This window comes from Tiliqua scincoides, chromosome 5, assembly GCF_035046505.1.
Source record: "Tiliqua scincoides isolate rTilSci1 chromosome 5, rTilSci1.hap2, whole genome shotgun sequence".
Lineage (NCBI taxonomy): Eukaryota > Metazoa > Chordata > Lepidosauria > Squamata > Scincidae > Tiliqua > Tiliqua scincoides.
The window spans coordinates 117,711,006-117,723,881 of NC_089825.1; the positions used below are offsets into that span (position 1 = coordinate 117,711,006).

A 12,876-nucleotide genomic window follows, 5' to 3' on the forward strand; every position below is an offset into this window, starting at 1 on the left:
AAGTAAGGGAGAATCCAGCATTTGGGGTGAGGGGGGGGGGGAGAGAAGAGATAGACAGCTCATGTGCAAAGTGAAGAAGTCCTGCTCCCTCACCTGTGGATCATCTCTCCCCTTCACTTTTCACAAGTCCATAAAGTCCCATATTATTGGTGTTTACAAAACACTGAACTCTCTAGAGCTTTCCAAAATCTATCCACTAGGAACAATCGTACTCCTGATATGTCACCAAGGTAATGTATTTTCAAGAAAGTTCTGGTTTTACGGAGTAGGGGCCACATCAAAACCATTCACTTGGGCATGGAAAACATGAGAACACTGTTCAGTCCTACATCAGAAGGGTCCAGCTGAGGTAGGAGACGGTGAGGAGAAGCAGGCAATGGACATCTTTGGAGTCCGGACTGGAGTCGAATGTTGGCTCAGCGACTCGGTAATAAGTGACGTTCACAAGGCCAAACTGAACGCTGGGAAGATTTGTCTTTATCCAGTCCTCGTAAAAGCCAACGCGCGTGTAGACCCCTGGGCGGTTCGGGATCGCACACATGTCACCCCAGCTCACAATGCCTGCCACAAACCAGGCGCCATCCTCCTGGCAGACCAGGGGGCCCCCGGAGTCACCCTAAGTGGAGAGAAAGAGGAAATGATTGCCCAAGATTGTGCCCCTCAATCCAAACATACCCTTCTTGGTGGACTCTCTCCTACCTCCTTTTATAGCTAGAGATTACCTATTACAGCTTACAGGGCCGGCCCTTCCATGAGGCCAGCTGAAGTAGCTGCTTCAGGCGGTATATGGGCAAGTTGTCTCTGCCTGCCTCCTTGCCTTCACTGCTTCCCCTTCTCTTTCCACTCTCTGGAGTGGAAAAGGAAGAGGGGGACAAAGAGGAAATGTGGAGAGGAGGAGAGTGCTGAGCTAGAACACTGGAGAGCGGGAGGGGCAGAGGTTGCCACACCATCGGATAGGGGGTAGCATTTGACATACCACCACAGGCATCAGGTGCCAGCCCTTTGGGCCAGCCCAGTATACAGATACTTTTTCCCAAGCTGCTGCTAAACATGTGCAGCATGCCGTCCGCTCAGTACATATGGGATTGGGCCTTCCAGAATTTTACCTGTCAGATTGCCCCCTGCATCTGCTAACGTGCCGCCAAACCCCACCAAGCAAATACTCTCGTATCTTAGCACAGAATCCTTGGCATCCTCGCTACAGTCCCAAGCCAGCGTCCTCTCTTACCAAACAGGCATCTTTCTCTCCCTTGGCATAGCCAGCACAGATCATGTCATCCTGGATCTCTCGGGCACTGGCTTTGATATTTGTGCCAATATGGTACATGGCATCACAGGCCAATGTGCCAATCAAGGGCAGCTGGATCTGTTGTAGCGTCTTGGGAGCCGCAAGGGTCGCTGGTGAGCAAAAGAACGATGGTAGAGAAGAGAAAGTGAGAACGAGAAAACAAGCAATAAGTTTCACACCACTGTGGGACAGGTTGCAAATTATCTCCCTCCCACCTTAAAAATGGCTACATCCATTTGTTCTTACCCCACCCCTGGCCCTGCACATCACCTAACAAAACAGCCAAAAAATGTCATATTTCTTTCCACTAATTTCACCTTTCCTCTTGAGTTTAGTCATGCCTAAATACCTCCCACTCCCTCCTTAAAGCCCCACCCCTTCTAAGCTCCTCCCAATTAATGACCTGCCTCTAATGGCACTTCAAGTCATGCTTAACAATTAGGCCTGCACTTAATTAATACTTCTTTTCCCCATTTTGATGTACTTCCTTCTGAGCCTATCCAGATGCCTTCTCTAGCCTCAGTTCCCTTCCTGTTCCCCCCAAGTATCACAATCGCATTTACTGGTCTTATGTCTCCCCACCGCACTTCACAATGCCTCCTCACCTCCATACTGTGGGGCTCCCCATCCTGTCACCCAGCACAAGGTGCCATTTGGAAACTGGACCTGAGCATCTGGGAGACAGGCCGGAAGGATGCTTTGGGTGAAGCGGACAGGATGCTCCAGGCGGGCTAAAGCTATATCCCCACTGGTCCCATCGCCGTCATAGCCACTGTGCACAATCACCTGGGACAATTTTGACCACACAGCATTGGGGTCTGAGTTCAAGAGCTGGAAGTTCCCCAGGTTTACTAGGTAACGAGAGTGTTCTGTATACCTGTTGGTAGAAAGCACCAAGAGTCAGGATTTCTGGGGGAGTTGAGGGGCAAACAGGGACATATTGTGTAGTATTTATTCAAATTATCCAGTGGTGTCCAAACTTTTTGGCAGGAGGGCCACATCATCTCTCTGACACTGTGTCGAGGGCCAGGGAAAAAAAAAGAATTAATTTACATTTCAAATTTGAATAAATTTGCATAAATGAATATATTAGAGATGGAACTTTATATGAATGAATGAAGGTCTTGTAATAGCTCAAGGCCTACAAAGGCCTTGCACAAAGCAAGGCCAGCCTTTCCTTTGCTGCCGCTGCTGCATCACAGATGTGAAACAGCAAGAAGTGGAGGGAGCCCTCGTCTCACAGCTCATGCAAGAGGTCAAACATTTGGCTGTCATGCTGAGAGCAGTTGCATCAGGCCAGTGTGGGCTCCAGCAAGTCTCCAGAGGGCCAGAGGCTCATTGGAGACTGGGGGCTCCCTGAGGGCCGGATTGGGAGTCCTCGAGGGCCACAAGTGACCCCAGGGCCGGGGTTTGGGCACCCCTAAAATTATCAATCAAGCTATGCCAACAGTCTCCTTACCATCCCAAACCATCATCCCTCCTGAGCTCCAAGGGCTCACAATCACAGCCACTACCTCTGTCCTGGCTGCCAATTGTCCTCCTGTCACTTGACAAGAAGACACAGCATTGTCCACCATATTTGTTGCACTGTGGCAGCCATTATGCTTTACAATGTACATTAATATCATTGCAAAGAAACATGAGAGTGCTGGACCAGTAGATTGGCATCAGTGACTGAGGTTCTGTTTCCACTCACCGAGGGAAGCAATGGGCCGCTGTCAGCACCCACTCAGCATTGATGAGGGTCGCACCACAGGTGTGCTTTCTGTCATACTGGAGGCTGGCTTGCCACGGCCAAGCCCCCCGAGAGGCATCTTCTCCCCCCACAATACGGTTTTTGGCCACCACCTGGCCACACACTGTTGGAATATGAGAGAGAGAGAGAGAGAGAGAGAGGAAAAGAAGTTTGCTAAAAATATGGTCTCATGTTTCTAGTTTTTGGCCTCCTTCTCAAAGTGTCCAGGTACGCATGTAAACTCTTAGAATTAAGGGCAGAAACAAAGGGAAAGACTTTGTCACTAGCAGGGCTGGCCCAAGGCTTCCTAGCAGCAAAGGGGGTGTGCCAAATGCTACCCTTTCCTGGTGATGTGCCAGCTTTTGCTTCTCCTGCTTCCCAGATTGAAAAAGAAAGAGAGGGCCGGTGTGGAGGAGAGGTGAGTGGTGGACTAGGCAGCCTCTGAGGAGGAGAAGCAGGGGTGGGTGAGTGGGCAGGTGGAGGTGGGCACCCCATCAATCAGCTGCCGAAAGCCACCAGTCAATGTCGTGGATGGGCTGCCCTGGTTCCTAGAGCCCATCCATATGCGTCTTCTCCACTCCTAATAATTTTGCAGTGTGGTTCCACAAGGTATTGCTATTTAGCTCCACCTCCTTGGTCCATTCGGCTCCACTGCTGACCTGCTAGATGTGACACCACTGCTTCTGCAGTTCAGGCAAACCAGTTCCCAGCACAATGATGGAAAATGACTCAACATCTCCCCAAAGGACGGGGACAGCTGGTGTTGGCATGCGTCATAAGAACATAAGAACATAAGAACAGCCCCACTGGATCAGGCCATAGGCCCATCTAGTCCAGCTTCCTGTATCTCACAGCGGCCCACCAAATGCCCCAGGGAGCACACCAGATAACAAGAGACCTCATCCTGATGCCCTCCCCTACATCTGGCATTCTGACTTAACCCATTCCTAAAATCAGGAGGTTGCGCATACACATCATGGCTTGTACCCCATAATGGATTTTTCCTCCAGAAACTTGTCCAATCCCCTTTTAAAGGCGTCCAGGCTAGACGCCATCACCACATCCTGTGGCAAGGAGTTCCACAGACCGACCACACGCTGAGTAAAGAAATATTTTCTTTTGTCTGTCCTAACCCGCCCAACACTCAATTTTAGTGGATGTCCCCTGGTTCTGGTGTTATGTGAGAGTGTAAAGAGCATCTCCCTATCCACTCTGTCCATCCCCTGCATAATTTTGTATGTCTCAATCATGTCCCCCCTCAGGCATCTCTTTTCTAGGCTGAAGAGGCCCAAACGCCGTAGCCTTTCCTCATAGGGAAGGTGCCCCAGCCCCGTAATCATCTTAGTCGCTCTCTTTTGCACCTTTTCCATTTCCACTATGTCTTTTTTGAGATGCGGCGACCAGAACTGGACACAGTACTCCAGGTGTGGCCTTACCATCGATTTGTACAACGGCATTATAATACTAGCCGTTTTGTTCTCAATACCCTTCCTAATGATCCCAAGCATAGAATTGGCCTTCTTCACTGCCGCCGCACATTGGGTCGACACTTTCATCGACCTGTCCACCACCACCCCAATATCTCTCTCCTGATCTGTCACAGACAGCTCAGAACCCATCAGCCTATATCTAAAGTTTTGATTTTTTGCCCCAATGTGCATGACTTTACACTTACTGACATTGAAGCGCATCTGCCATTTTGCTGCCCATTCTGCCAGTCTGGAGAGATCCTTCTGGAGCTCCTCACAATCACTTCTGGTCTTTACCACTCGGAAAAGTTTGGTGTCATCTGCAAACTTAGCCACTTCACTGCTCAACCCTGTCTCCAGGTCATTTATGAAGAGGTTGAAAAGCACCGGTCCCAGGACAGATCCTTGGGGCACACCGCTTTTCACCTCTCTCCATTGTGAAAATTGCCCATTGACACCCACTCTCTGCTTCCTGGCCTCCAACCAGTTCTCAATCCACGAGAGGACCTGTCCTCTAATTCCCTGACTGTGGAGTTTTTTCAGTAGCCTTTGGTGAGGGACCGTGTCAAACACCTTCTGAAAGTCCAGATATATAATGTCCACGGGTTCTCCCGCATCCACATGCCTGTTGACCTTTTCAAAGAATTCTATAAGGTTTGTGAGGCAAGACTTACCCTTACAGAAGCCATGCTGACTCTCCCTCAGCAAGGCCTGTTCGTCTATGTGTTTTGAGATCCTATCTTTGATGAGGCATTCCATCATCTTACCCGGTATGGATGTTAGGCTGACCGGCCTATAGTTTCCCGGGTCCCCCCTCTTTCCCTTTTTAAAAATAGGCGTGACATTTGCTATCCTCCAATCTACTGGCACCGTGGCCGTTTTGAGGGACAAGTTGCATACCTTAGTCAAGAGATCTGCAACTTCATTCTTCAATTCCTTAATAACCCTTGGGTGGATGCCATCAGGGCCCGGTGACTTATTGATCTTTAATTTATCAATGAGGTCTGAAACATCTTCTCTTTTAACCTCTATCTGACTTAACTCCTCGGTTAGGAGGGGCCGTTCGGGCAGCGGTATCTGCCCGAGGTCTTCTGCCGTGAAGACAGTACACACAGTGGCATCATTAGGGTTAGTGTCACCCAGTGCAGAGGGAAGGGGGTGAAATGAGGTGGGAAGAGGGCAGCAACAAGAGCAGGCAGAACAGGACAGGAAGGGGTGGAACAGGGTGTCACTGGGTACACCTGGCTTTTCAATTCATCAATGGGCCAAGGTTTACCCATGTGAGGGGCAGATTGAGGCTTCCCCTCGGCCACAGGCATGGCAGCCATACTCATGGCCAAGTTCCCTTATCCACATCCCTTACTGCCAACATCTGCAGCAGAAGAAGCTCCAGAGCCTAGATCTACCAGGCTTCCCAATGTGGAGCCCAGGTCTACCTGCCCAGTAGACCTGGCCTCCCAGTTGGCCCTGCCTCCATCTTACACTTTTTACAAGGCCAGCTGACATTTCCCGCTCCCCTTCCCTGGTGTCACCTAGTACAATCTGCACCCCCCCCCCATAATCCCCTAGTGATGCAACTCAGCGCACTCCCCCTATATTACATGGAACCAATCAGTCAGTCAGAGTACCATCCAAACCAGCTTCTAGCTTGACATCCTAACCACTATGCAACACTGGATGTTTAAAACAAGTTTAAGATTAACACGCACATGCCTCAGTCTTAGGGTGAGGCTGATTTTTTGGGGGGGCGGCTGCACCTTTACGAGTTGCACAGCTGTGACCATTCACATAGACAGGAGGCTTACATCATTGCTACTACAATCCCAGGGATGGGGGGTTTCATTGAGAGAACCACCCTCCCTCCTGTTCCATGACAAATCACTTACCTGTCTGAATGCCATTTTGTGCACCTCCTAGAAAAGAGCAGAGACAGAAGAAACAGGAAATGTGTTTTTATTGTTCACCATTTTTAACTCAGACACCACAAAATTCCATTGCAGAGATACCATGTTTTGCTTTAGCACATATGGAAGGCCAGATGGACCTTCACACGCACTCTTTGACTGGCTATATCCAGAAACACAGCCCTTTTTTAACTACAAAGAGACAGTGGCGTCACTAGGGTTCGCGTCACCCGGTGTGAGATGCCAGTGTGTCACCCCACCATTCCGTGGGCGGGGCAACACCCCACCCCCACTGGTTTTTTGGCTGTACCTTTTGATAGAACAAAGATAGAACACATTCTGCATGAAATTACGCATTGATTGATATATAACATGCTGGTATTATTCCTCCAAACTGTGATTTTGGTCACTAGTGGTGTCACACACACCCCTCCAGGGTATCAACTTACTAACACCTTATTGCAGCAGTTCTCAAACTTTTAGCACTGGGACCCACTTTTTAGAATGACAATCTGTCCAGGACCCACCAGAAGTGATGTCATGGTGGAAGTGACATCATCAGGCAAATTAAAATAAATAAGGATAAATAATTAAAGTAAAATGAATAATTAAATAAGCCGAAGCCAGCCTTGGTTCACCAAGTGAATTTCCTCTGTAGCCTGCCTGAAATAACACCCCCCCCCCCCAAAAACCAGTAAGATTTTCAGCCCCACCCAGTGCCCAGTTCAATTTAAGAACTTCTGTTTAAACCAGATCACTATCAGGATCCACCTGGCTGTGCAGGTCTCAAAAAGGTTCACATCAGCTGAAGCCTCTGTTTTGATCCTTTTTAGTGGTGGTGGGGGGAGGCTGCATTCTGGATCATTTATTGAGCTCCAGTTCCATCAGACCAGGACCATTCTGGTGGCTTCACATTCCCCTTTGCCTGGCCTGACCACCAGCCAAGGCACGTTTGCTTATTTGCGAGTAAACTTGACTGTGAGGCTTAGTTTTGCTTTCCATAGGGCTCAATACATTCATCTGCTTCCTTCTCAGGTGTTTTTGGGGGCTGCATTTATTGGATCAGAACCATTCTGGTGTCATTAGATTCCTCTCAGCCTGCCCTTTCCGACGGACTAAGGCAAGTGCCTACTCACAAGTAAACGTGTGACACAGCTGTTTCACTTTCCATAGGGCTTCATGCATTTTTTGTTCTCCGGTTTTTTGGCCATAACTTTTGATTAAAAGGAGATATTTCACTCTGGTTTTTTGCATTGCATTCTGCTCAAAATTCCACATCCAACAGTATATAATATGATGGGGTTACTCCTAACGACCACGATTTTAGCATGCCACCCTCGTGCGTGTCACCCCCCGTGCCTGTCACCCGGTGTGTTCCGCACCCCCTACACCCCTAGCAACGCCACTGCAAAGAGATCTCTTTTTTTCTTTTCTTTTCTTTTTTTTAAAGATTTACATTCCACCTCTGTTGCAAAGCAATCACTCAAAGTAATAAATAGACATTAAAATAGACATTTATAAAAAATAAATAATAAATAGACATTTAAAATAGACAATAAAATCACACGTGCACACACAATACAAGATAACATAGCCAAGAGTTGGAAAATCTCCAGTATAAAGTCAACTGTAGCAAAGCTTAAGGATGTGTAACTAAAATACACTTGTCCCCCGTTTACCCTGCCTCTATTGCCCTTATCTCCCTCTGTTGTCTCTTTTCTGCCAGTTTGTACATTGTGAGCACCTCAGGGCAGAGACCTGTCCCCTTATTATATTAATGTTCATCCCTTGCATGCAGATGGCACAAGAACAATAATAAAGCCAGCTAAAAGAGAAAGACCACAGCAGCAGCACCAAATTTCCGTCTAGTTTCATACAGCCTACCCCCGATCGCCTTCCGAAATGTAAAGGCCTTCATGAGTTGTGGGAAGGAAAGGAGAGAGGGGCCAGACACACTTCCTGGAGAAGATTGTTCCAGAGCCTGGATACAATGGCTCAAACAGCCCTAAATCAGACTTAATCCATCACTTCGGATAGAGACCCAGAGCTGGATCTCAGCCAAAGGAAGACCTGCAAGAGCGTATGTACTGGTAGTTCACATGCAAGGCGGCAGATCTTGAGACATCCTGGAAGGGCAGGCCCAGGAATGTTGCTCCCCAAATTGAAACAGCTTTTTTTCCCCCTTCAAATATGCAAATTTGCAAGTTTTCAAATTGCACTCCACTCTTCCCTTCTTAGTACCAGTGGCAGTTGTATCACTTCATGTGCCATCTCGTGGTACGGCATCATGGGGGCACAGTGCAGAGCTTTGCCCCCGAAACTCCAGTAACCAGCATCATTGGGACAAATACTGGATGAGCTATTGGCCACCTCTGAGAACTGGTTCCCAACCTGTCACCTGACGGAACTCATTTCACTAGAGCTGCCAACTCTGATGGAAACTTTTCCTAGAGATGTGCATTCCCAACAGGAGGTAACACTAGACATCCCTAGAGCCCCTGTTTAAATCTCCCAGCTTGCTCTCTATTGTCACCTGGAAGTGGATTTTGGTTCCTGGAGATTTCAGCCCACTCCTGAAGGGCTGCAAGGCCTACATTCCACCCAACTTCATGGTAGGACAAGTCTTGCAGGCTGGTCTCAGGCCTGCTCTACCCCCATCCTTACAAAAGTATCATCAGAGCATCACCAGGAAACTAAATAGTTTCCTTGATGTTTATTGGACTATGCCTCGGGCATGGCAATTTGCAGATTTGCTGCAAAGTTCAAAGAACTGCATTGTCCAGCGTTCCAGTTGAGAGACACTCAGTTTCACTGTCCAGGACACCTGGGTCAATAAATGAAGCAGTGACATCAAAGATGAAGCTGGGGAACCACGGGATAGTGCAGTATAAACAAAAACCAAGGAGGAAGTAAACAGATGAAAACATGTAAGGGGAAAAAATGCCAACAGTTATGTTGACCCCTCCCTGTTAACTGGGCAAAGAGGTACTTTTTGTTCAAGTGGTGCTCCTTTCATACTTAGCAGGGGGAGAGTAACTGTTCCTCTTCAACCCAAAACAGTGGCAGTTTGTGGCAGTTTGCTGGTGTTCTGCATCTTTTTAGATTGTGAGCCCTTTTGGGACAAGGAGCCATTTAGTTATTTGAGTTTCTCTGTAAACCACTTTGTGAAGTTTTTTGTTGAAAGGCAGTATGTAAATACCCTTGATGATGATGATGATGATGATGATGATGATGATGATGATGAAGTTTAGTTCTGGTTCTGTTCTTGGGCTGAACGTATGCCCTGAGGCACCCTTGTCCTTCGTTCTAAGTGTCTGTATCCTTGAGTCACTCTTTTGCTCCTAATTCCCGATTCTCACAAACACTCCCAGCTCTAGTGCCCAGGCAGGCAGGCTTGTGGGACGGCAAGACTGAGCATTTGCCAAGGCCACAAGAGGAGCCCAGGACCTTTCATCAGAACATTCTCAGTATTCATGCCTCACCTCTTACAAGGAAGGGAGGGCCACTTAAAGTGCCTTGAAATCCTGAAATCCTGGACTCTGCACTGCCAGGTGTCAAGGTCTAACAGTTAGACTCTCATCCAGAAGGCCTACAATGCCTTTTGATTTTAAACATTTTATTTTTAATTAAATGTATTTGCTGCCGCACTAGTTTAATCAAGCACATTCACTCCTTCCCGAAGATTCCTGGTTGTTGGGCCGCTATCCAAGTGGCTTGATCATCTACTGAACTAAGCAGTATAACCTGTGCCACACTGCCTTGCCCAATCACACAGTGGGACAGGGATTGGTGATAATCAGCATCAAGCAAGGAAGCCAGCTCTTCTTGGCCATTTCTTGCAGGAACTGGGCCAATGTGGGAGAGGCCAAGGGTGTCAATCCTCAGCCTCTCTCTTTGACCTGGAATCTCCAGGAATCACAATCAGAATCCATCTCTAGCTGAGAGAAATTTTAACAGAATCTTTTGCATCACATGGCAAGGGGGGAGAGATCCATAGAATTCCCATTCCCACACACTGTTCCACTCTGCTTCCAGAAAACCCAAGAGTTCTGGTTGCTGTTAGGATATTAGAATTGCATGGAATTGCATGGAATGCATGCTTGTCCCTTTACAGGAATCTGTAAAGGCAACTGAAAATTGCCTGCATTTTTTTGGAACAATATTCCCATTTGATGGAACTACAGACTTTGAACCAAATTCTGCTATTGTTGAAGTTTAGCACTGAGCCAAAGTCTAGCTGCTGCAAAATGGAACGTGTTTTATTTGTATATGTCAAGAAGTCAATAAGCAATTCAGCTGGCTGGGCTTTCAGTTGCCTTTCAGTTCTCCAATGAAGCCCAGCTCAGGGTTCAAGGTGGACGTGGGGGGAGGTGTATCAGAGGTGGGGTGACACCTGATGCAGGTGAATTGTGCCGGATGCTATCCTCTTCAGTGCCAGCCTACATGCTCCCTTCATCTCCTTCAGACTTGTGCCAGCTAAAGATTGGTGCAGATTCAAGGAGACCCATTGTTGGTTGAGGTATTTTCTGTTCCTCATCCCAAGCCGCCACTCATTTTGGGACATTTTGGCATGATAAAGGCCACAATGGATGGACCAATAAATAAACACCTCATCAAACCCAGCTTATTTAAGATTGATGCATCTTTCATAGAGTAACTGGTGAATAATCATTTCAGTTACACATGCCAAATCAGCAATCCTAGATCCTAGGAACAATTCCCATTTGGGACCTTAGGGGAGTACCCAGGTACCCTACCCCTCACCTTGGTCCTAACACCTTCTCCTGGGTTTAGAAAACTACAGGTGGACTCCAAGGCCCATACTTATACTCCCTGATACAGCTGAGAAACCATAAAGCAACATATATTTAAAGAGTAGAGAAAACTGCCTTTTCGCCCTCTTCATCCTCACTGACATCACAAGTACGAAAGGGCAGGAAAAGGATATATATCTCTTCCGCATGAAACAGCTTAGTAAACCTACCCTGCTCCCATTACACTAACCAAGGTGCCCTGGCTTCCTACCCTCCTTATTTTAGCCACTTAACCTCACACTTCAAATGATTAATCATCATTCTCCCAAATACTTGACACACGCTTTTACAGACCCATGACCCTGGGTAGGAAATATACAGCTCTATAAAGTTGCTTGTGTTTCAACAGAGGTGAGAAGCCAGGGGGAGAATCCAACCACTAGGCACTTCTCTTTCCCCTCTTGAACCTAAGAATCAAATTTAGGAACTCCCCTAGGGTGACCCCAGTCTCTTCCCAAGGAATCCAGGTTTCCAGGCACCGCTCCCCAGAACCATCGACCTCACTGCTCTGCTCCAAACAGACAGGCTTCCTGATTCCCCGCAGCATCCCCAGTGACTTACCCTGGCTCAGAGGAAGTATGGAGAGGCAAAGGAAGAGGAAGAGAGGGGTTCTCATGTTGCAGAGGGCCCCTGCGTCACTTCCCAGGCTGCAGGGCAGGCACAAGCCTGCAGCCCTCCAGGGTTGCTTCTGTGACAAACAGAAGGAGTGTGCTTCTGTGAACACACAGCCTGTTCCTGCCAGCCTCTAGGGAGAATGTGACCCAACCTGTCTGCCCACCCTGAGCTTTTCTGTCCCTCCAGGTAGCGACACCCTACTGGCCTTTTGCCCTATCCTCGCCTGGCTAGACTTTGCTGAGACAGCAGTCGGAGTTTCGGCAACTCCAGATTCTGAGAAAGGAGATCCAGCCCCAAGGGGGGAAACCAACATTCATTTTGCCTGAATAGACCAATGCAGCACTTGTCAAGCAGTTCTTCCCTGTTCATAGCCCCCATTCTGCCCACGTATTGCTGTCCAACGACCAGACCACGTCAATTCACCTGTGTATCTTCAGACAGGATCTATCCCATCCTGGGCCAGCGGCACCATCCTGGCGTTTCTGCTGGCCAAATCGGCCTGTCCATGCAAATCGGACCCCAAAAATGGTTGCATTCAGAAGACAGAAGCAGGCAACATTTCAGCCTTTCAGCGAAATTTGGCATGAGGAAGATTCCAGAATGGGATCCGGCTGCAGGTTTGAGGTGATCAGACTTGAGCTGATGAAAGAGCAGGAGCGGCCGGCGGTAGAAGGCCAGCACCGTGGAAGACAATCACCCTTTGTTAGGTTTTTGTGTATGCTCAGTGCAAGCATCAGGTTGCTGGAGGCACTGGGAGCAAAGCCCTACACTGTTCCCCCACCCACCCAAGCTTGCCAGCGATCAGTGCCAGTAGCTGTGGGTGGCAGCTCCTCCCACTATCCTTATCAACAAATGTGGGGTGGGGGGGAATCTGCAGCCACTGACTGGTACTGGGGAATTTACGGGATGGCCCAGCCATGGACACAGACTCACAATCCATGCGTCACCTGGCACAATCCTTGGTGCTGCCCCAATACAATGTGGGAATGGGACACACCCACCCACCTAAATGGACTCTTTTTATCTATATGACTGGACCGCCTTTACATTT

The 12,876-nt window shown here is 48.2% G+C and overlaps 1 protein-coding gene across 1 annotated transcript; it reads right to left on the minus strand.

The window, feature by feature from the left end:
* Positions 1-325: 325 nt before the first annotated feature.
* On the minus strand, positions 326-11,826 carry LOC136653428 (serine protease 27-like). Its single transcript, XM_066630327.1, has 6 exons — positions 11,772-11,826; positions 6,379-6,405; positions 2,985-3,147; positions 1,894-2,165; positions 1,229-1,398; positions 326-616 (listed from the first exon to the last, which is right to left on the minus strand). The coding sequence occupies exons 1-6, from the start codon at positions 11,824-11,826 to the stop codon at positions 326-328; spliced, it is 978 nt and encodes a 325-aa protein (XP_066486424.1).
* Positions 11,827-12,876: the final 1,050 nt, after the last annotated feature.

Bases quoted from the DNA above. Each gene is read 5' to 3' on its own strand.
- LOC136653428 (XM_066630327.1), bottom strand. From the start codon at position 11,826: ATGAGAACCCCTCTCTTCCTCTTCCTTTGCCTCTCCATACTTCCTCTG. The intron at 6,406-11,771 runs GTAAGTCACTGG...GCTCTTTTCTAG, and splicing joins CATACTTCCTCTGAGCCAGG to GAGGTGCACAAAATGGCATT. The intron at 3,148-6,378 runs GTAAGTGATTTG...ATATTCCAACAG, and splicing joins ACAAAATGGCATTCAGACAG to TGTGTGGCCAGGTGGTGGCC.